Genomic DNA, 24,384 nt, shown 5'->3' with positions numbered 1-24,384 from the left:
TAAACGCTCAAATACTTTTGAAAAATAAGTCGAACCAAATATTATTATGTTATTATGTAACAATTATATAGCATATAATATAATTATTTTCATTCTTTTTGTTTCAGATGTAATAGTTATGTATGGTTTTTGAAGCGTTTTTCAATAAAAAGACACGTTTTGATTATATACCTACCTGTTTTCTAATGCATACATATAATATACAGGTGTAACATTAATGTTAAACCCTGTATATGTGACTTATCAGTATTAACATTGAGGGACCTTTGAATAATATCACAATAATTAAATATATAGCTTAGCTGTTTAGGTTTGACCTAGTTCTTGCTCTTAATATAATTAATATAAGTATCCTCTTAATATAAATCCCTGTTCTAAAACTAAAGAGTTTTTAAACGTCATCAAAACTCATTGAGTTAGATCACTGACAATCCAACCTCTAGACTGAGCTTAGGCCAATTCTTTCATGAAACCGATGCTGCCAAAAATACGGGGGTGCGGGGGGACGAGGTGAGCGAATCCTGTGCCGTGATTGGTCCGTTCAAAGACACCGACCAATCACGGCACGGGATTGACTCGCAGATGGAGTAACGCTACCGTATGTGTGGCAGAGGGGGTAGCGCGACTATGCTATGTCTAGAGGTTGGATTGTCTGTGAGTTAGATCAACATACAACTAATCATTAATTTCTAAGCATATAGCGATTAGAACGCGATACAGTACTGCTACCTCCGTCACTCTTAGTGGCGAGATTATAGCAACCCAAAGAAGTAATTTTAAGACATCTAGCTTCAGGAACCTAGTTTTAGAACAGAATATTATTTTTGGAATCTGGTGTAATTATTTTTGGAATCTGGTGTAATTATTTTTGGAATCTGGTGTAATTATTTTTGGAATCTGGTGTAATTATTTTTGGAATCTGGTGATTATTTATGGAATCTAACAAGCTTATTACTGGAATCGATCGTTTTTGGTGTTTAGAACGCTTATTATCAAAATCTGAAGCTGTTATCGTTGGAATCTGTCAATATGTCACGTGTTGTTCGCAGTCAGGCCTGCACCAGATGGTACCGCCGCTTGGAGTCGTCCTCCAGCCCGTAGTCCCTGGTGTAGGTGACGGCGCCGCCCGCCGCGAGCTGCTCGGCGAGGTTGAAGCCCTGCAGGTCGAGCAGCTCCACTGTGAGCTCGTCGTAGCCGCGGGCACTGTGAGAAAACATAATATTTGCTGCTTCACTATGGAATGTTTTATTCTCTAAATGCATACATAGAAATTATAACTAATACGTATAATTAAGTGAAACCTACATTTATTTTATTATGTAAGTGCCTTTCTCCTTATTTGCTGCGCCCAACAGGGTATAATGCGATCAATAGGCTACATGACAAATTTTTTTTTATGGTATCAATCGATCGGGTTTGTTTTTAGGATCAAATGTCTATATGGGACCCATTGCATTAAAGTAACACAAAAGTCAGAAATTGTAGTCAAAGGCCGACAGTCGCACTTCACTCGCGAAACGCCCTATACAAAACGGCCAGAGGCCGTGACGTCATCGCCCATCTTGTAGTATGGACAAAACAAGAAAATTGCGTTTTTGTCGGTGAAATATTGCGTTTATGTATATAGTTGCTATACAATATTTTTTTGGATGAAATGTAAGGAATCGAATGGTACCCTTACTTTTATCGTTTTAGGAAGTTAAAAAAAAATTTTTTTTTTAAACTTTCAGGTCCTGTAATTTTGTAATTTTTCAATATTTTATTTTAATATCCACATTATTGTGATAAATTGCTCGTTTGCTATCTATTTTACTAGATTTTGTTATAAAATTCAACATGTGTCATCATCCCTATTATTATATTTATATTTCACCTTACCTGTGTAACCATTATGTGCAATAAATTATTGAGTATTGGAATTGTATCATCCCAATTCCAATACTCACCCGAGACATGTACGTCGACGTTATCAATTTTACGATTTACCACAGACTACCCAACTGCTGGACGGAGCATTTTCTATGCTAAAAACATACTATTTCATATAAAATGGCCACGCTTAACCCGAAACGAATCGCGGACGCAGTTTGACTGTCGATTGAAGGAATCTCGGTCCGATTGGCAACGCGGTAGTATAACATGGCCTTACATAATATGTGCCTCCATGGTCTGGTCCTGGGCTAGACTGGATAGCCTCTGTTTGGCCGTGACCCAGGTCCGCCGGTCGTCGCTAAGTTTGTCGACGCCCGCTAGACGGCACAGCACGGCCTGTCTGTCTCTCGCTCTATCTGTGAAAGAGTCCTTGTTACTCACATGATAATTGCCTCCATGGTCTGGTCCTGGGCTAGACTGGATAGCCTCTGTTTGGCCGTGACCCAGGTCCGCCGGTCGTCGCTAAGTTTGTCGACGCCCGCTAGCCGGCACAGCACGGCCTGTCTGTCTCTCGCTCTATCTGTGAAAGGGTCCTTGTTACTCACATGATATGTGCCTCCATGGTCTGGTCCTGGGCTAGACTGGATAGCCTCTGTTTGGCCGTGACCCAGGTCCGCCGGTCCTCGCTCAGTTTGTCGACGCCCGCTAGACGGCACAGCACGGCCTGGGCCGGTAGCACGGTGAAGCGGGGCTCCAGTTCCATTACCTCGTTCTCTTTCACGGATAAGACGTTGCCGTAGTCTATGTACATCACCTGGTAAGTGTATAGCTTTTAGTTAAAAATATATAAGATTTTGGCAAAAAAAAACATTTTTAGTACATGCTTTTATCGCTGACTGTATTTTTCTTTCCACAGGCAACGTGTCCGCCCCGACTTGCATATGTATGCAAATTTTCAGTTTCATTGTAAGTCGGGAAGTGGGTCAAATTTAAGTTGCAAGATTTGACTTGTACAAACATAGTTACATAACTACATACGTAGTTAGGTACTTACATTGCAAGTTAAATAAAAGCTTGTAAAATAGAGCATTTTATGGCAATAATGTGTAAATACACAGTAATACACACCTCATTGAAATTAGTCGATTTTACGTTTTTTTTGACGTCAGATCTGCACTATAGTTGGTCAAGCAAATCTTGTCACTAGAAACAGGCGGAAAATTTGAAAAATCGCGGGTTAGCAACACTACGTTTGAATTGTTCGGAAATCGCGTGCAATTTATATCTTATCTGTGGAACTGTTTGTTTACATTTCATCGTTGTTCGATGTACATTGCTGCTTTTTGTTCGTTTCTTAGGGATACCATTACTTTAGTCTGCTTTACATTGCTACTGACCATCCAGCTTGACAGACTATTATAGATGGAAGCGACACACGGAGTCGTCTTCCAGCTCGTAAACCTTGGTGACTATTTACTTAAGTGTAATTATTTCTGGAATCTGTTGAAATTATTTTTGGAACCTGGAGGTTATTTTTGGAATCAAACAAATTTATTATTGGATCGACAAAAATATTTCTCATGAAATAGTTTTCATGGCTTTTTATTACGTTATCAACGTTTTAGAGCACCTACTTAACTCAATACCATACAATTTTGTAAATTTTAATTGAGAATTTATTTCTTCTTTATATATATATATATATATATAAACGTGAAAGACCTGACTGACTGACTTAAATCAACGCACAGCCCAAACCGCTGGGACTAGAAAGTCCAAATTTGGCAAGTAGGTTCCTTATAATGTCTAGGGGTCCACTAAGAAAGGATTTTTCAAAATTCATCCCCTATAGTTTGTATGGGGAAAATATACTTTTAAGTCGCGGGCAACAGCTAGTTTACTATATAACCAGGGGTCGGACAAAAAGTGCCGATGACGTAAAAATGACGTAATGTTGCACACAGGATGATGTTTGAGTTTGTATTTAAACTTCCGTGTGACATGTAGTAACAAAGTAGTATTAATGAAGTAACAAAATAATCGTAAATAAATCCATGGAATTAATAATACAGGTGGTAGGGTGATGTAGTGAATAAAATAAATTTCTTCGTTGGTATATCTTGATTACAGCAAGACCAGTATACGTGTTTGTCACGTACCTCCAAAAACGGAAAATTTCCACAATATTCGAGTACAGATGACATTTTAGAGCGTTTTCTTATACATTAGTAAATATACATTTTAGCTAAATATAATCGTGAAGATACAATAGCTAAACAATAACGAAGTCAATTTATTGTTCATCTGATTGACAATGTCTGACACATTGTCAAAAACGTACTTACTCATTTCAAGTGGCGATATCGTTTAATAAAGAGGTTGATAAATGATAAGTGATAATTGTTTATGAAAATCAAAAATACTGTTTGAAATCATCCTATAAGTGGTTTGACGTCATTCGCACTTTTTGTCCGACCCCTGTATATAACTAACTATTTTTAAGACAGTGTCATGTTTACCTCGACGTTTTGGTCGGGCGGCGTGGCGCAGATGACGCGTGCGCGGTACCACTGCCGGTCGCGGTACTGCGCCGCCACCAGCTCGCCCGGCGCTGGCGCCGTCTGCCGGAGACACAAACAAACTTAAAAACTAGTGCATCCGTGTATACAGGGTGGCGCATTCAGATCGGTCAGTATGGGAAAATCTGAAACTATAAGACATACGACGGTCTCTTCTTAGGAACCATGTCATCGATTTTAGTAACAAGAAAAACTGCATTCATACATTAAAAAAAATGTGTACTCAGCTCGGGAATCGAACCCGGACGTTTTTAAAAAAATTTTTTTATAATTTATTTCTATTTAGATATCGATTGTGTAGGTCTTAAGCAGTAAATGTTACTATGAAACATGATGTCTGAAATGAACAAAATGCATTGTTTTCATATCCTTTAATTTATTTTAGTATGTTTTCGAAATGGCCACCATTTTTTTCAATACATTTTACATAAAAATAATTTAAATGTCTGAATGCAGTTTTTCTTGTTACTAAAATCGATGACATGGTTCCTAAGAAGAGATCGTCGTATGTCTTATAGTTTCAGACTTTCCCATACTGACCGATCTAAATGCGCCACCCTGTATAATGTGTGTGTACTATAACATGGTACCTGCAACGGTTTGTGAGCGGCGCGGGTGGCGGGGCTGTTCATGTCCCGTATAAAGATATTTTATTGAGTTAATAAAGGTGCTTAAACTACTTACATAACTTACATTGTTTTATGGTACAAAACCAACAGGCAAGTAAGTGTCATCTGACCCCCGTACTAGTGTGAACTGTATCACGGTGGGTCAGGATTCACCGTCCTTACATTTTGTTTACAACTCGTAGGTACCAATCGCTTTATTTTATGCTTAACAATTATAATTATATTTGTATAGATCAGATACGTAATATTTAACATGACGACAAGGTAAACAAAAGATGAATATTGAGCAATTTCTTAACATCTGGACTGCGGCCCTTGCCGGGCCGTATTAGAAGTAAACAAGTAGTATATGTAAAAACTTAAGATTATTTTATTTATTTATTTTAAATTTAGTTAGCCTTTATATTTATGTTGCAATGATAATGTGTAAAGCACGCGTCCATCTAATATGTGTGTGTGTGTGTGTGTGTGTGTGTGTGTGTGTGTGTGTGTGTGTGTGTGTGTGTGTGTGTGTGTGTGTGTGAGTGCTACACTACGTTTTTTAGCAATTTTTCTGTGTTATCGTAATTAAGTTTTTGTAAATGAACTTGTAATGACTTTTTAAATGTATGCAAATTTAGTGTTCGCAGTTTGATGACTTTACTTATTTTATTGTATAACGCGTATGAGCGCGGCCAGGGTCATGGCCGGCACGGGACCGTGTATATAATGTGTGTGTACTATAACATTGTACCTGCAACGGTTTGTGCGCGGCGCGGGTGGCGGGGCTGTTCATGTCCCGTATGAGCGCGGCCAGGGTCATGGCCGGCACGAGACCGTGTATATAATGTATGTGTACTATAACATTGTACCTGCAACGGTTTGTGCGCGGCGCGGGTGGCGGGGCTGTTCATGTCCCGTATGAGCGCGGCCAGGGTCATGGCCGGCACGAGACCGTGTATATAATGTGTGTGTACTATAACATTGTACCTGCAACGGTTTGTGCGCGGCGCGGGTGGCGGGGCTGTTCATGTCCCGTATGAGCGCGGCCAGGGTCATGGCCGGCACGAGACCGTGTATATAATGTATGTGTACTATAACATTGTACCTGCAACGGTTTGTGCGCGGCGCGGGTGGCGGGGCTGTTCATGTCCCGTATGAGCGCGGCCAGGGTCATGGCCGGCACGAGACCGTGTATATAATGTATGTGTACTATAACATTGTACCTGCAACGGTTTGTGCGCGGCGCGGGTGGCGGGGCTGTTCATGTCCCGTATGAGCGCGGCCAGGGTCATGGCCGGCACGGGACCGTGTATATAATGTGTGTGTACTATAACATTGTACCTGCAACGGTTTGTGCGCGGCGCGGGTGGCGGGGCTGTTCATGTCCCGTATGAGCGCGGCCAGGGTCATGGCCGGCACGAGACCGTGTATATAATGTATGTGTACTATAACATTGTACCTGCAACGGTTTGTGCGCGGCGCGGGTGGCGGGGCTGTTCATGTCCCGTATGAGCGCGGCCAGGGTCATGGCCGGCACGAGACCGTGTATATAATGTATGTGTACTATAACATTGTACCTGCAACGGTTTGTGCGCGGCGCGGGTGGCGGGGCTGTTCATGTCCCGTATGAGCGCGGCCAGGGTCATGGCCGGCACGAGACCGTGTATATAATGTATGTGTACTATAACATTGTACCTGCAACGGTTTGTGCGCGGCGCGGGTGGCGGGGCTGTTCATGTCCCGTATGAGCGCGGCCAGGGTCATGGCCGGCACGAGACCGTGTATATAATGTATGTGTACTATAACATTGTACCTGCAACGGTTTGTGCGCGGCGCGGGTGGCGGGGCTGTTCATGTCCCGTATGAGCGCGGCCAGGGTCATGGCCGGCACGAGACCGTGTATATAATGTATGTGTACTATAACATTGTACCTGCAACGGTTTGTGCGCGGCGCGGGTGGCGGGGCTGTTCATGTCCCGTATGAGCGCGGCCAGGGTCATGGGCGGAAGCACGACCCCGAACGTGGGCAGCTCCTCTGCAAACACACAAATATTAAGCAAAACTATGTAAACAGATTACATTGCGTATATAGTGAATATTTAAAAACCGGCCAAGTGCGAGGCGGACTCGCGCAAGAAAGATTCCGTACCATTACGCAATAAACGTCAAAAAAATCACGTTTATTGTATGGGAGCCCCACATAAATATTTTATTCTGTTTTTAATGTTTGTTGTTATAGCGGCAACAGAAATACATCATCTGTGAAACTTTACCCAAGTACGGAATTGGTTCCATGAACGCCCAATAGACACCTCTTTTTAGGGTTCCGTACCCAAAGCGTAAAAACGGGACCCTATTACTAAGACTCCTCTCCGTCCGTCTCTCTGTCCGTCTGTCTGTCTGTCACCAGGCTGTATCTCAAAAACCGTGATAGCTAGACATTTGAAATTTTCACAGATGATGTATTTCTGTTGCCGCTATAACGACAAATACTAAAAAGTACGGAACCCTCGGTGGGCGAGTCCGACTCGCACTTTTCTGGTATTTTTTTTGTTTGTGGGTCAAACATAAATGATAATAACTGACCTTTAGGCGGCTCTCGCTGGAACATGACGTAGAGACGGTCGAAGTGGCAGACGTACGTGACGACCACTTTGTGCCACGTGCCGGGCGCGGGCAACACTGGGGGCCGACATTTAGGAGTCGGCACACGGTCTAGTGTCCAGCCATCTGTGGCAATCATAAACATTACGATTTCAGACTGATAACAGTGGGGCGACACCAAGGTTAATTATCAATGATAGTTATCTTGATAATTATCGTGATTTTTATGCCTGATAATTATAGATTTGATAATAACCAAAAATGTAAAACCTAAAATATAAAAAAACGACCCAATCATTATTTTTTACTATCAATCAAAGATTTCAAAGAAAATAAGTACCATCCATACCTGGGATAATTATCCGATATTTATTTAGGGTTAGGAGGGTAGGGGGACTATATAGGGTTGTCAAAATTCAAGTCATTATCTTATCTGTGGACGTGAACGCAAAGGGACGTCAAGTTGTGTCAACCCTAATAATAGGCTACATGACTAATTTTTTTTATGGTATCAATCGATCGGGTTTGTTTTTAGGATCAAATGTCTATATGGGACCCATTGCATTAAAGTAACACAAAAGTCAGAAATTGTAGTCAAAGGCCGACAGTCGCACTTCACTCGCGAAACGCCCTATACCACAGACTTGTCATTCTCGCGCTCGCGCTTGACAGACAGCTGAAGTGTGCGAAATGGAAGCCATCACGTATATGAGCATCGCATTAGTGCGAAAGAGTCAGACTACAAATGAGAAAACGTGACCATTTTTGAGTTTGACGACGGCCGCGGACGGCCAAGAGCGTATCACCGTAATTTTCAATTTGAAAAATATACACAAATTCGAAAGAAAACTATTTGATAAAGTCATACAATGAAGATAGTGTGTTGTAGTGTACCAGATTTCAGTGTCACGGGGCCAAACAAACCTAGCAAATACTCATTTCAGAGGAATAATGATATTCCGAGCGAAATTTCCTTAACGATATTTTGTCAAATTAACAGCATAAAAAGTGTAAGAAGCCGGTTTATACAGTTGATTATAAGTTTTTCTTCCTTTGTGTGCTAATATTTTATCATATTACTCAATAATTTAAAATATTTTGTGTAAAAACATAAACTGTTACTTTACGCTAGGGCTTGACAAAATGTTCAGATGACAGTATCGATAACTTGTCGGTATATTAATAGCTATGTAATCATTTCTTCACAAGACATAATTAAGATATTAACCTTTATAACCAACTTCAAATAATAACGATTGTTATACCCTTTTTGAAGGTGCAGATGTTTAGCAGTAAATTTAAACTTCACTTTCCAACACAGTAAGAGTTAGACTAAGATAAGGCTGTAACGATTTTGATAGCACACGCAGTGCAGGTGTTATTTTATACATCATAATGTCGTAGAATATTAACGTTTAAAATAACACATTTGAAAAAGTAGTCAATAAAGCAATCAAACACCGACGGATTATTAATATGTTGTAACATGACATCACTATTTTTGATCTCACATAGACAATTTACGCACACACTTGCATTTCATTTTTGGTCGCACATTTGAAGATTGACAGTTGTTCTTGTCTATTCTAATTCTATGCCCTATACAAAACGGCCAGAGGCCGTGACGTCATCGCCCATCTTGTAGTATGGACAAAACAAGAAAATTGCGTTTTTGTCGGTGAAATATTGCGTTTATGTATATGGTTGCTATACAATATTTTTTGGATGAAATGTAAGGAATCGAATGGTACCCTTACTTTTATCGTTTTTGGAAGTTTAAAAAAAACTTAAATTTTGAAACTTTCAGGTCCTGTATTTTTGTAATTTTTCAATATTTTATTTTAATATCCACATTATTGTGATAAATTGCTCGTTTGCTATCTATTTTACTAGATTTTGTTATAAAATTCAACATGTGTCATCATCCCTATTCATGCGGATGACGTCAAACCACTCATAGGATGATTTCAAATAGTATTTTCACAAACAATTACCACATTTATCATTTATCGACCTCTTTAACGATAATGTCACTTGAAATGAGCCGAGTACAGTCAGCAGCAATAGTTGCTAAGCGGGCGAGGTGTTCAAAATGATCTTGACGCAATTTTATTGTTAAGAGAATAAGAGCGCGTTTAAGTCATTTTTAACACCGCGTCCGCTTAGCATTTCTGCTGCTGACTGTACATAACGCCTTTGACTGACATTGTCATTCAGATGAACAATAAATTAACTTTGTAATTGTTTAGGGGCTATTCATAAATTACGTCATTTCAAATTGGGTCTAGACGTCGGATGATGACAGCAACGTAAGAGGAAACGGGGTCATTCGAAGTATGATTTTTGGATGATTTTACGAGGTCAAAAATCGTCAAAAATAGGTGACGTAATTTATGGACAGCCCCTTGGCTGTTGTATCTGTGGTCGTGCACGCAAATGGACGTCAAGTTGTGTCAACCCTAATAATTGGTCGGAGCAATGCTGAGCCGAACGGAACCGAGTATGCCCGAAGTCAGGAGTGTCTCCCCACTGGTAACACCCCCTATTCCGAATACTATATGTCAGATACATTTCTTGACATAGGGTAATTCCGGGGTAGTTGGCCATTTTTATTCCCCAAGTCCCTTTTCTTCTCAAGGCCCCGTTCAGGCCACCTAATACCAGCAAACAGCGCACTCAACGCAATTATGGAGAAGAGGCACGTGATATTTTTTCCCACTCCTGCGATAGTTATCTTTCTTAATGTACTCCATTTTCCTTTTATGAACCCTCTAAGAAATGTTTCCACAAGTCAAAACAATCAACAAGGATTTTACGTACTTTTACAAGTTTTTCCCCCAAATTTTTGGCCATACCTTTGCTCCCAAGCATGACGTGAAGCGTACTAAACAAGAACTAGCGACATCTAGCCATCAGAACCATGAAATATTTGGATGGGCAATCTCACCCTTATGGCCATCTACCCCGGAATTACCCTAGAATATTTTGGACAGAATATTCGTGACATACCAGGGTGTTTCATGACGTGACGCTTCTTACAGCGGCTGCCTTTGAAGCACGTCTTCTCCGACCCCCCTGTATAGTGCTTGCAGATGTCCAACTCGTCACGATTGTTGTAACCCTGAAAACGGAAGCAACGATTTTTTTAACCTACTTATGCGAAAAATATACTACTTCTTCCACTTTAATACACGGTTAAGGATTTTTCACTACTGATTATGAGCCTTGTAGCTTGAAATAAATTTATTATTTCATTTTATTATCAAGTACAGATATAACGCATAATTGTTTTCCATCGTACTTTCTCAGAAACGTTCGAAACGAAAAAAAAACAATAGTTTTTTTTTATAAATTAATTAGTTCACCCCGGAATTTCTTAACAAAAGTTAAGTTTAAAAAATCATTACTCGAAAACTACGAAAAATTGGCTGCCATACATGGGGCCATATTCTGATAGCCCACGATTTGAGGATTAAAAAAAATTTTTTGGACGTCGAGGTTTAGACCACCCTGTATAGGCGTCGACTTGAGAACCTTCTCCGTTTAATGTTCGGTTAAAAGTTAAAAAAAACCGGCCAAGTGCGAGTCGGACTCGCGCACGGAGGGTTCCGCAACATCAACAAAACAAGCAAAAAACGGTCACCCATCCAAGTACTGACCCCGCCCGACGTTGCTTAACTTCGGTCAATAATCACGTTTGTTGTATGGGAGCCCCACTTAAATCTTTATTTTATTCTGTTTTTAGTATTTGTTGTAATAGCGGCAACAGAAATACATCATCTGTGAAAATTTCAACTGTCTAGCTATCACGGTTCGTGAGATACAGCCTGGTGACAGACGGACGGACGGACGGACGGACGGACGGACGGACAGCGGAGTCTTAGTAATAGGGTCCCGTTTTTACCCTTTGGGTACGGAACCCTAAAAATGCCAGTCGAGAGTGAACAACCATCAACTTACTGTAACTGCTTCCACGGGGTTCTCATGTTCGGGCCCGCTATAGTAGTGCTCGCTGGACGAGCGCAGCTCCGGCGGGCCGCGGGCCGGCGCTGAACTCTGCTCCGTACGAGCCGGCTTGTCCACTGATAACCAAACCAACACATATTAACATGAAAGGGGATGTTTTCTCCATGTAGTCCCCATTTTCCTCTCTGGATATTGATATTATGTAAAGTATTTTTACATAATTAGATGTATATTTAACCATAGCTATGCCCCTACGTTTGGCTTTTTTCGATTTTTTGATTATGGTAAAAAAATAGGAGCGGAAACAGATTTCATACATTTTTTTAAACTCTTATACTAATTAAAAATTTGAATAAGCATAGCTGTGGTTGATAATGTTGATTGATATACAAAAAATTGTGTCAAAATATTTTCAATAATGATAATATCCTGTCAAAAAAAAAGCGGCCAAGTGCGAGTCGGACTCGCCCATGAAGGGTTCCGTATTTAGGCGATTTATGACGTATTAAAAAAAAACTACTTGCTAGATCTCGTTCAAACCAATTTTCGGTGGAAGTTTACATGGTAATGTACATCATATATTTTTTTAGTTTTATCATTCTCTTATTTTAGAAGTTACAGGGGGGGGGGGGACACACATTTTACCACTTTGGAAGTGTCTCTCGCGCAAACTATTCAGTTTAGAAAAAAATGATATTAGAAACCTCAATATCATTTTTGAAGACCTATCCATAGATACCCCACACGTATGGGTTTGATGAAAAAAAAATTTTTGAGTTTCAGTTCGAAGTATGGGGAACCCCAAAAATTTATTGTTTTTTTTCTATTTTTGTGTGAAAATCTTAATGCGGTTCACAGAATACATCTACTTACCAAGTTTCAACAGTATAGTTCTTATAGTTTCGGAGAAAAGTGGCTGTGACATACGGACGTACAGACAGACGGACAGACGGACAGACAGAGAGACATGACGAATCTATAAGGGTTCCGTTTTTTGCCATTTGGCTACGGAACCCTAACTAGGTACTGAAAGGATTTTTATGCGGTTTTCACCTATCAATAGATTGATTCTTGAGGAAGGTATGTATAATTTGTTAATGGTGACCAGTGCGAAGCCGGGGCGGGTCGCTAGTTTGATATCTAATATTGATTTATTTATATGTACTAAGGATCACCGAGCAAGACTCACGGGTGGTGGCTAGTCCCTCCTGCAGAAGCAAATCGTTGAGCGTGTTCTCGTCGTCCAAAAACAAGTATACACCCAGGGATTCCGATGAACTGAAATAAAGACATTTGTTTGGCAATTTATGCATTATTTCAAATTTTTTTCGCGATTTCGGTATTGGTCCCATACTTAAATTTGTTCAGTATGACCATAGAGAAAAAAATACATAGAGTGCTCACTCCATACATCAGTTTTAGTACCAAAAAGACTATTAGCATCTAGCATCGAGTAGCGGAACTATCAGTACTGCTACTTGACAATAGATCTCGCCACCGACCGGAAAGTCTTATGCTGTTGAGATAGGACTTTCCGGTCGTTGCTACATCTATTGTCAAGTAGCAGTACTGATAGTTCCGCTACTCGATGCTAGATGTAGACACTGAAATTAATAGTCTGAACTGATGTATGGAGTGAGCACTCTATGTATTTTTTTCTCTATGGTATGACCTATAAGGTGAAGTAGGTAGCTTCAGATGCCCGAAGGGCAAAGCGCCCAGAAATAGGAGCCCCGCGAAGCGGGACTCCGTCTGGTTAAGTTGTGAAGGAAACGAGCGTTTTTCATAGTTTTGAGCAGCGCCACGCGTGGTAAATTTAAGAACTAATTCGACTAAAATGCCGCGGCAATTTACAAACGGCGCCGTTAATGCCATAAGGTATTATACATAATGCCGACATTTTACAAAATGCCGGAGGCAATTTGCAAACGGCGAAACGTTTGTAAAATGACGGTACCGTTTGTAAACGGCGGATTCTTACAAAATTCCAACGACATATGCATCTCTTAGATATAGATTATAGATATAGACACTAGTGTTGAGTCGCTCACTCGTGAGGCACCTCATTTGTACCACTCATTTTGTTAATTTGTCGCAGTACTTCGTACCGCAAAAATGTCTTACTTCACTCCTCTATTCATTTTACTTGATTCTAAAATTATCTTTCTCCTAAAAGTTCTATTCTTAACCTCCAGAATTGCACTCCAATTAAATATATGTTACTATTTATTTATTTATAAAGGAAGTGATGAATACATAAATATGTATATACATTAAATATTTTTGTCGCCGTTGGAATGAATGGAATAGTCGACGCTGAAAATATGCTAGTACCTCACCTCATTTGAAGTAAGACATTGTAACACCTCATTTTAGAAAATGAGGTACTCATACAAACTCATTTTAAATTGATGTCCTACCCATCACTAGATTATACTTACTTGTCGTCTATTTTCATTGTGAAAGGCTTCCCCAAGTACTGCTTCAGGTATTCCTCTAACTCGTCTGTCTTGGCGCTCACGAATTCCACCTGTGAAATAGTACAATTACGATACAAGTGCGAAAAATAAGAAATTCAAAACGAGTGGCGATAAATTAAAACACGACTAATAGTGTTTTAAATCGACACGAGTTGCGAATTAGTTGCATAATGTGCTAATTATTGCACTAGTGCGGTAAAGTAGCATGAGTTGCGTTCTTGCGCGTCACCGCATGCATCCGGCAACGCTAGCTCCTGATTACACTCCTCGGTACGGAGTGAAAAGAAGTCGCGCGTTTTTCGACTTAAAATACGTGAGTGACCCGGTCTTAATATATTTAAGTAAATGTTATAGAAAGTAACATCCGCTAGATGGCAGCAGTGTGCGTAGGGCGGCGATATCAGAACTCAGGCGCCAACGGTTGTATGCAGCTCGATGTTACTGGCCGCTGTTCATCGGTGTCCACTGGCTACTGTCTGCTATAGCCCTATTGTAAGTAGATATAACTCACGTCCGCTAGATGGCAGCAGTGTGCGTACGGCGGCGATATACAGAACTCAGGCGCCAACGGCTGTATGCAGCTCGATGTTACTGGCCGCTGTTCATCGGTGTCCACTAGGCACTCCCTGCTATAGTCCTATTGTAAGTAGATATAACTCACGTCCGCTAGATGGCAGCAGTGTGCGTACGGCGGCGATATACAGAACTCGGGCGCCAACGGTTGTATGCAGCTCGATGTTACTGGCCGCTGTTCATCGGTGTCCACTGGCTACTGTCTGCTATAGCCCTGTTGTAAGTAGATATAACTCACGTCCGCTAGATGGCAGCAGTGTGCGTACGGCGGCGATATACAGAACTCGGGCGCCAACGGCTGTATGCAGCTCGATGTTACTGGCCGCTGTTCATCGGTGTCCACTGGCTACTGTCTGCTATAGCCCTGTTGTAAGTAGATATAACTCACGTCCGCTAGATGGCAGCAGTGTGCGTACGGCGGCGATATCAGAACTCAGGCGCCAACGGTTGTATGCAGCTCGATGTTACTGGCCGCTGTTCATCGGTGTCCACTAGGCACTCCCTGCTATAGCCCTATTGTAAGTAGATATAACTCACGTCCGCTAGATGGCAGCAGTGTGCGTACGGCGGCGATACACAGAACTCAGGCGCCAACGGTTGTATGCAGCTCGATGTTACTGGCCGCTGTTCACCGGTGTCTACTAGGAATACTTCCTCTTTGTTTGTACCCTGTATTTAAATAAAATAATAGTTATTTTTCATACACAACATGGTACTCCCATCTGTTTTTTAGAGTTCCGTACAAACGGGACAATATTACTAAGGCCCCTCTGTCCGTCTGTCTGTCACTAGGCCGTATCCCGTGCCCGCGATAGATAGACAGTTCAAATTTTCACAGATGATGTATATTTCTGTTGCCCCTATAACAACAAACAAGGTGTTTTGAAAATAATCATAGTCAATAGGGTGAATCTGAGCTCCACTGGTCGAATTACCCAACCGATTTTCGTGAAATTTTGTAAGCTAGTCCGATAATAGGACATATTACGCGAAGGGGGCGCCACTACCATAATCCATCACAATCTGAGGGTCTACCGCGAAACAAGAAAATCGAAATTTCGTTATTTAACCTCTCTATCACTCTTACTTATTAGAGCGATAAAGAGGCAGATAACGAAATTACGATTTTCGCGTTTCCCGGTAGGCCCTTTGGAAACATACCGCCTTGATGTATCAATGTCATATTTTATTATCTGTGAAAAAACAGGTTAACCCACAGTATGTATAAGTTACTCTATGGTTTACGATGGGTGCTAGTGCTGCACTCTGGCGGCAGAACATAGCAGCAATACCCCCTATTATGTTCTCTTCTGTAAGTAGATTTTTTTTTAATGTCTCAAGATGGCCTTACCTCGACCCTGATGAACATGGCCTGACCTCGACCCTGATGAACATGGCCTGACCTCGACCCTGATGAGCATGGCCTTACCTCGGCCCTGATGAGCATGGCCCGGAAGAACTCCTGGGTGTCCTCCACGTCATGGTACACGCAGCAGGTGAAGCTGGGCAGCTCGTCCAGGTTCACAGACACGAGGTTCTTCTCTTCAGAGTAGTATGCTGTCATCTCTTGGAGTAGACTGAACATGGCCTTACCTCGACCCTGATGAACATGGCCTTACCTCGACCCTGATGAACATGGCCTGACCTCGACCCTGATGAGCATGGCCTTACCTCGACCCTGATGAGCATGGCCTGACCTCGACCCTGATGAGCATGGCCTTACCTCGACCCTGATGAGCATGGCCCGGAAGAACTCCTGGGTGTCCTCCACGTCGTGGTACACGCAGCAGGTGAAGCTGGGCAGGTCGTCCAGGTTCACAGGCACGAGGTTCTTCTCTTCAGAGTAGTATGCCGTCATGTCTTGGAGTAGACTGGAAATGGCCTTACCTCGACCCTGATGAACATGGCCTGACCTCGACCCTGATGAGCATGGCCCGGAAGAACTCCTGGGTGTCCTCCACGTCATGGTACACGCATCAGGTGAAGCTGGGCAGCTCGTCCAGGTTCACAGACACAAGGTCCTTCTCTTCAGAGTAGTATGCCGTCATCTCTTGGAGTAGACTGAACATGGCCTTACCTCGACCCTGATGAACATGGCCTTACCTCGACCCTGATGAACATGGCCTTACCTCGACCCTGATGAACATGGCCTTACCTCGACCCTGATGAGCATGGCCTTACCTCGACCCTGATGAGCATGGCCTGACCTCGACCCTGATGAGCATGGCCTTACCTCGACCCTGATGAGCATGGCCCGGAAGAACTCCTGGGTGTCCTCAGCGTCGTGGTACACGCAGCAGGTGAAGCTGGGCAGCTCGTCCAGGTTCACACACACGAGGTTCTTCTCTTCAGAGTAGTATGCTGTCATCTCTTGGAGTAGACTGGAAATGGCCTTACCTCGACCCTGATGAACATGGCCTGACCTCGGCCCTGATGAACATGGCCTTACCTCGACCCTGATGAGCATGGCCTTACCTCGACCCTGGTGAACATGGCCTTACCTCGACCCTGATGAGCATGGCCCGGAAGAACTCCTGGGTGTCCTCGGCGTCATGGTACACGCAGCAGGTGAAGCCGGGGAGCTCGTCCAGGTTCACAGACACAAGGTTCTTCTCTTCAGAGTAGTATGCCGTCATCTCTTGGAGTAGACTGAACATGGCCTTACCTCGACCCTGATGAACATGGCCTTACCTCGACCCTGATGAGCATGGCCTTACCTCGACCCTGATGAGCATGGCCCGGAAGAACTCCTGGGTGTCCTCCACGTCATGGTACACGCAGCAGGTGAAGCCGGGGAGCTCGTCCAGGTTCACACACACGAGGTTCTTCTCTTCAGAGTAGTATGCCGTCATCTCTTGGAGTAGACTGGAAATGGCCTTACCTCGACCCTGATGAACATGGCCTTACCTCGACCCTGATGAACATGGCCTGACCTCGACCCTGATGAACATGGCCTGACCTCGACCCTGATGAGCATGGCCTTACCTCGACCCTGATGAGCATGGCCTTACCTCGACCCTGATGAGCATGGCCCGGAAGAACTCCTGGGTGTCCTCCACGTCGTGGTACACGCAGCAGGTGAAGCTGGGCAGCTCGTCCAGGTTCACAGGCACGAGGTTCTTCTCTTCAGAGTAGTATGCTGTCATCTCTTGGAGTAGACTGGAAATTTATGTGTTTATTGACCTATCGTTAGCAAAGAGAATTTGAATTGTGGAATTGTAAATTTTTGGCTATTTTCCTAAATAACTTCTAACCTTGTAACAACTAAATTTCTATTTCTTTATTTTTTCAATATCAAACGGTATGTGACCCATATTCGCTTGATACCCTTAACGCCATCTAGCGAGCACAGTCGATAACAACATGGTCCGGGTTGCTAGATTAAAAATAAGTTCGGTGCCTTCCTATATTTTTGGTTTTTTTTTAATCAAAAGGGGTTTGTAAATTAAAATTGTCTTCAAATATTGTTCTTTCTTTCTATTTAATATTAGTCCAAATAAAGTAAAGAAGGAGGGTAATGTTTTCTTTTCAAAATCAACTAGGATCGCACGAATCCAGTTCGGGCTGTGGCAACTCTGTCATTTGGTCTGTCATTATTCTGCCAAAATGAAGGAGGAGCATTTTCGTGGGTGTTGTTCCGCAACCAAAAAGCCTGTTCAGGCGATTTCTAACCCAATCGGGAGACATCTCCCTTTTGAGTGAGTATTTTAGTGATTTTTGCGACGGTTTTGTGTGTAAGATTCAGTTTAATAGTGTGGTGATTTTATTTTCAGCCCAGGCGAAAAACTGGAGCCATGCCGCCCCAAATTTAGTGGCCCTTGATGCCCGTGTTCTATAGACCTCGCTTGTGTCGACATATGTTGCAAAGCACCTTTTGCGGGCCATTTTTCCACAGCGAGTAAGTTATCATTTGTTTTTTTTTAAGAGTTAACCTTCCGCCGCGCTGGTCAAATGTTAACCTTGACCTGACGCGTGTCGTTCCAAATTCGAAATTATGTATGTCTGGACTTCATTTTGTTGCAAGGTTATTTAGGTTCCAGCGTTGCTAAAGCGTTGTGTACTCTTGTCTTACTATTTGAAAACTTTTCCAGGGTCTACATTTTACCTGCAAATCCGCCTGGCGCGGGTTTTACTTGTGTGCCCGGTTGACAACGTTGACTGGTGTTCGGCGGGTGCTGCCTTGGCCTGTACCTGAGAGGTTGACGACGTGGCGGTGTTGTTGGTACCCTAAACTCTGCGGACCAGGTCAGCTCCTTCCAACTTTTAATTTACTCCTACGGCGCCCAACATTATTCTAGTTCAATTGCAAATATTTGAGTAAAAGTGTTCAACCATAAGATTTTAGCCGCTAAACCCACATTCGCTCCCTCGACCTTATTGGAGTCTCAAGTTAGATAAAATTAAGAGCTAGACTAAGATAACTGCAGTGTTCGCAAGGCCCTTAAGGCCCTAGTAATAACTTTCCTTGTCTTTTTTTTTATATAAGAGAATAAACGTTGTAATTACAGTGGTTGTATTTTTCTTTTCTCGCCTTAAAATCTTTAGTATAGCAACCCTAAAATAATTTTGGTAACAACCTATTTATTTTAAAATAATAAAAAATATATTTGAAAGTCTCAAAATGAGCTGTTTCATTTGATAATATAACACGATATAGTTTGAAAAACTTTATTTTTTGCTCAGTTACCCTTCAAAAGAGGCCCCATGTTTAAAATTCATTTATTTACGTTACATGTCCGTCTTTGGGTTACTCATAAATTACGTCATTTCAAATTTGGGGGGGGGGGGGTCTGGACACCGGATGATGGTAGCATGACGTAGGAGGAAACGGGGTCATTCGAAGCATGTATTTTGGATGATTTTAGGGGAAGGGGGGGACAAAAAGCGTCAAAATAGATGAAGTAATTTATGAACAGCCCCTAATTTGCATATGTGTACAACTAAATTTCAACTTAATTGGTCCAGTAGTTTCCGAGAAAATAGGCCGTGAGACGGACAGCCAGACGCACGAGGGATCCTATGCGGGTTCCGTTTTTTCCTTTTGAGGTACGGAACCCTATAAACCTGTAATATGGCTTACTTGTACGCCTCAGCTTGCTCCACAACTATCCAGAAAGTGGACCCGTCCACGGATAGTATGGACGCCTCGTATACCGTGTCCGTGTCGAGAATTGTCTGCTGGGGCAGGGTCACCATGGGTTTGGGATCTAAAAAAAAAAATATTTTAGCAGATACGTCTGAATTTATATTAAAGGAAAACCCCCAAAAACTAATTAATATATACATAGAAAACCCTCCATGACTCAGGAACAAATATCTGTGCTCATCAGCTCATCACACAAATAAATGCCCTTACCGGGATTCGAATCCAGGTCCATCGGCTTCAGAGGCATGGTCACTACCCATTAAGACATGTTATAGTTCGTTTTTTTAGCATTAGAAAGAAGGTAAGCGATCTTATCATGTATTTTTATTAAAAATCACTATTGAAAAATAAGTAACAGCAAATATGTTAGAATTATAAATCATATAGATCTTTTACATTATTTTGCTTTCATAGTAATATAAAGTAATGTTTTAAAGCGTTTTTCTATTTTTTTTTTAATAAAAAGACACGTCAAGATTGTTTACCTTCTTTCTAATGCTAAAAAAACCGGCCAAGTGCGAGTCGGACTCGCGCACGGAGGGTTCCGCACCATCAACAAAAAACAAGCAAAATAAAACAGTCACCCATCCAAGTACTGACCCCGCCCGACGTTGCTTAACTTCGGTCAAAAATCACGTTTGTTGTATGGGAGCCCCACTTAAATCTTTATTTTATTGTTTTTAGTATTTGTTGTTATAGCGGCAACAGAAATATATCATCTGTGAAAATTTTAACTGTCTAGCTATCACGGTTCGTGAGATACAGCCTGGCGACAGACGGACGGACGGACGGACGGACAGCGGAGTCTTAGTAATAGGGTCCCGTTTTTACCCTCTGGGTACGGAACCCTAAAAATTAACTATAGACATGTCATTTTTAAAGGATCCAAGTAATTTTCCTTTCCCTTCCCTTCCTCCCTACTCTAGTGGCGACCATGGGGGGAAGAGCGTCCTCAAAGTAGCGTAGGGACGATGACATCAAAAGGACTGCGGGGAAGAAGTGGCTCCAGGTTGGATTGAACCGTGACGAAAGGTAGAAAAGGGAGAAAGAGAGAGAGTAATTTCCCTTACCTGCAATGTTTAGATCCTGAATGTCTGCGGCGACACACTGCACCTCTTTCTCGACCGTGTTGTTGCCCACGCTCTCGTTGGAGCACGACGTGCTGGAGCAGGCTATGAGCAGCTGCTCTCGCCTCGGTCACCTTCACATTGGCAGCTTTTCTGTACAACGAACACATTTCCCTTACCTGCGATGTTTAGATCCTGAATGTCAGCGGCGACACACTGCACCTCTTTCTCGACCGTGTTGTTGCCCACGCTCTCGTTGGAGCACGACGTGCTGGAGCAGGCTATGAGCAGCTGCTCTAGCCTCGGTCACCTTCGCATTGGCAGCTTTTCTGTACAACAAACACATTTCCCTTACCTGCGATGTTTAGATCCTGAATGTCTGCGGCGACACACTGCACCTCTTTCTCGACCGTGTTGTTGCCCACGCTCTCGTTGAAGCACGACGTGCTGGAGCAGGCTATGAGCAGCTGCTCTCGCCTCGGTCACCTTCGCATTGGCAGCTTTTCTGTACAACAAACACATTTCCCTTACCTGCGATGTTTAAATCCTGAATGTCTGCGGCGACACACTGCACCTCTTTCTCGACCGTGTTGTTGCCCACGCTCTAGTTGGAGCACGACGTGCTGGAGCAGGCTATGAGCAGCTGCTCTCGCCTCGGTCACCTTCACATTGGCAGCTTTTCTGTACAATGAACACATTTCCTTTACCTGCGATGTTTAGATCCTGAATGTCTGCGGCGACACACTGCACCTCTTTCTCGACCGTGTTGTTGCCCACGCTCTCGTTGGAGCACGTGCTGGAGCAGGCTATGAGCAGCTGCTCTCGCCTCGGTCACCTTCACATTGGCAGCTTTTCTGTACAACAAACACATTTCCCTTACCTGCGATGTTTAGATCCTGAATGTCAGCGGCGACACACTGCACCTCTTTCTCGACCGTGTTGTTGCCCACGCTCTCGTTGGAGCACGACGTGCTGGAGCAGGCTATGAGCAGCTGCTCTCGCCTCGGTCGCCTTCGGATTGGCAGCTTTTCTGTACAACGAACACATTTCCCTTACCTGCGATGTTTAGATCCTGGATGTCAGCGACGCCACACTGCACCTCTTTCTCGACCGTGTTGTTGCCCACGCTCTCGTTGGAGCACGACGTGCTGGAGCAGGCTATGAGCAGCTGCTCTAGCCTCGGTCACCTTCACATTGGCAGCTTTTCTGTACAACGAACACATTTCCCTTACCTGCGATGTTTAGATCCTGGATGTCAGCGGCGACACACTGCACCTCTTTCTCGACCGTGTTGTTGCCCACGCTCTCGTTGGAGCACGACGTGCTGGAGCAGGCTATGAGCAGCTGCTCTCGCCTCGGTCACCTTCACATTGGCAGCTTTTCTGTACAACAAACACATTTCCCTTACCTGCGATGTTTAGATCCTGAATGTCTGCGGCGACACACTGCACCTCTTTCTCGACCGTGTTGTTGCCCACGCTCTCGTTGGAGCACGACGTGCTGGAGAAGGCTATGAGCAGCTGCTCTCGCTTCGGTCGACGCCGGATTGGCAGCTTTTCTGAACAATTAAACATACAGAATAAATAATAATATAGGTACAGAAGATTCACTCTCTTTAGTTCGTTTTTATTAGCATTAGAAAAAACCGGCCAAGTGCGAGTCGGACTCGCGCACGGAGGGTTCCGCACCATCAACAAAAAATAGAGCAAAACAAGCAAAAAAACGGTCACCACTGCGATCACTGTTATAGCGGCAACAGAAATACATCATCTGTGAAAATTTCAACTGTCTAGCTATCACGGTTCGTGAGATACAGCCTGGTGACAGACGGACGGACGGACGGACAGCGGAGTCTTAGTAATAGGGTCCCGTTTTTACCCTTTGGGTACGGAACCCTAAAAAACGAAGAAAAGAAGGTTCAAAATTGCTTGCTACTTTTTGGTTTAATCAAAAGTACGCTCTTTACCTTTTTCAGCTGGACACATGTTAGCGCAGGCGGTGGACGTGGTGGGAGCAGGTTCGCTCAGCACATCCATCAGGTTAGTCGGAGTCATCACGGGGTAGTTCTTGTAAGAGTTGTCGTGCACTGGCGCTATCTCAACACTGCCATGCTTTTCTGTAAGTTTAGTTTAGTTTGCCGAATATTCGGTGCCTCATGCCAAGTGTGACAGTACGTATTAAAGATCCTTTCTTTTTCCTATGAACAACATGTGCCAAGGGGATGGGGTCATGTCTAAAAATCTAAATTTTGTGTGATGTTTTGTGTAATGTATGGACGACCCCTATGTACGATTGTCAACTTGGTTCCATGTCAAGCCTATTTTGATTAAAATTAAAATCTTACAAGATAAATTTCCAGGAAAAGAAAAGACAGGTAATATTTGTCTACGACTTACCAAGGTTATCAATGGACAGGTTAAACTCGGTGATGAGATAGATGTACTCGTCCAACTTGTTCATGCATGACAGGAACCGTTCCTTCAGCTCCGACGGCTCACAGTTCAGATGGTTCACAAATGTACGAGTCTGGGAAATATACGAATAAGAATAAGAAACCATTTATTGCCACAACAGATAGGTTACATAATAAATATAACAACACTAGCAACCCGCCTTCCCCGGCTTCGCACGGGTTAACAAATTATACATAAACCTCTCTTGAATCACTCTTATCTATTTAAAAAAAACCGCTTCAAGATCCGTTGCGTACTTTTAAAGATCTAAGCACACATAGGGACAGAGAGGTAGTGGTAAGCAACTGTTTTATACTATGAAGTGATAAAAAAATTGGCATGCGCAGCAAAAGGAGCGGGCTCAGCATACGCTGCGTCGGCCATTTCGTTACAAATCGCCTACGCAGCGCTGATTTTCAGTCTGTCCCCTTCACTGAACCACATTGATATGTATGATACACATAATTATTATAGGAAATCATGTTTATTAGACACACACAGAGATAAGCGTATTGAACAGGTTCTAACAAAAAACTGACTGGTTTGACATCAGAACAAATTGTTTATAAGCCATAAATTGTTGGTAGTAGGATCCTACTCCATATTCTACGTTTAGATACTTTACCTGGCTTAAAATCTTTAGAAACCACAAGTATGACATCTGGAATTTCTCTTCATATTAAAAAACATGCTGCGCCGACCCCAAATTATGGGAAAAGGGCGAGCGAATGATGATTAGTCCGCCTATATGCATGATAAAGTAGCCCAAGGTATTTTTTGTGTACAAAACACATGGCTACATACAAAAGTAAAAGTACCTACCTATAGTCGTATAATAAAACTTAATGCGAAGTTACCTACCTGCGCCTTTAACTTTCTTATGTTATTGATGGCTTGGTCGCATTTACCAGCCAAGACGCTGATCCTGCCTTCCATCTCATGACGGCGGTGAAGCGTAAGAGTCGCCAAATCCACAAAACTCCTGAAATTATTCGTGAACATTTTTCACACGTGATATAAACTAAGTTTTAAA

At 42.8% G+C, this 24,384-nt stretch overlaps 1 protein-coding gene across 1 annotated transcript; it reads right to left on the bottom strand.

Moving 5' to 3' along the window:
• Nucleotides 1–1,039: 1,039 nt before the first annotated feature.
• Nucleotides 1,040–24,384, bottom strand: LOC134650792 (uncharacterized). The gene is made up of 28 exons (XM_063505726.1): nt 24,213–24,384; nt 23,295–23,424; nt 22,865–23,014; nt 22,307–22,456; nt 22,131–22,247; nt 21,955–22,071; nt 21,779–21,895; nt 21,606–21,719; nt 21,254–21,370; nt 21,078–21,194; nt 20,902–21,030; nt 19,766–19,892; nt 17,697–17,844; nt 17,403–17,573; nt 17,187–17,357; nt 16,919–17,089; nt 16,409–16,579; nt 15,223–15,354; nt 14,624–14,749; nt 14,074–14,162; nt 12,822–12,910; nt 11,627–11,748; nt 10,676–10,787; nt 7,649–7,792; nt 6,994–7,097; nt 4,392–4,493; nt 2,478–2,686; nt 1,040–1,203 (listed from the first exon to the last, which is right to left on the bottom strand). Exons 1-28 carry the CDS (start codon nt 24,351–24,353, stop codon nt 1,050–1,052), a joined length of 3,741 nt encoding a protein of 1,246 aa, XP_063361796.1. The 5' UTR covers nt 24,354–24,384; the 3' UTR covers nt 1,040–1,049.

Source organism: Cydia amplana, chromosome 9 (genome assembly GCF_948474715.1).
Source record: "Cydia amplana chromosome 9, ilCydAmpl1.1, whole genome shotgun sequence".
Lineage (NCBI taxonomy): Eukaryota > Metazoa > Arthropoda > Insecta > Lepidoptera > Tortricidae > Cydia > Cydia amplana.
Note: the sequence above shows the minus strand (reverse complement) of the source record. Positions and strands in the feature narration are given on the sequence as shown.

What these genes read in the sequence shown, in the direction of transcription:
- LOC134650792 (XM_063505726.1), bottom strand. Translation starts at nt 24,353, where the DNA reads ATGTTCACGAATAATTTCAGGAGTTTTGTGGATTTGGCGACTCTTACG. An exon ending in TAAGAAAGTTAAAGGCGCAG is followed by an intron (nt 23,425 to 24,212) that starts GTAGGTAACTTC and finishes TATATTTCCCAG; the next exon opens with ACTCGTACATTTGTGAACCA. An exon ending in TCAGGATCTAAACATCGCAG is followed by an intron (nt 22,248 to 22,306) that starts GTAAGGGAAATG and finishes GACCGAGGCGAG; the next exon opens with AGCAGCTGCTCATAGCCTGC.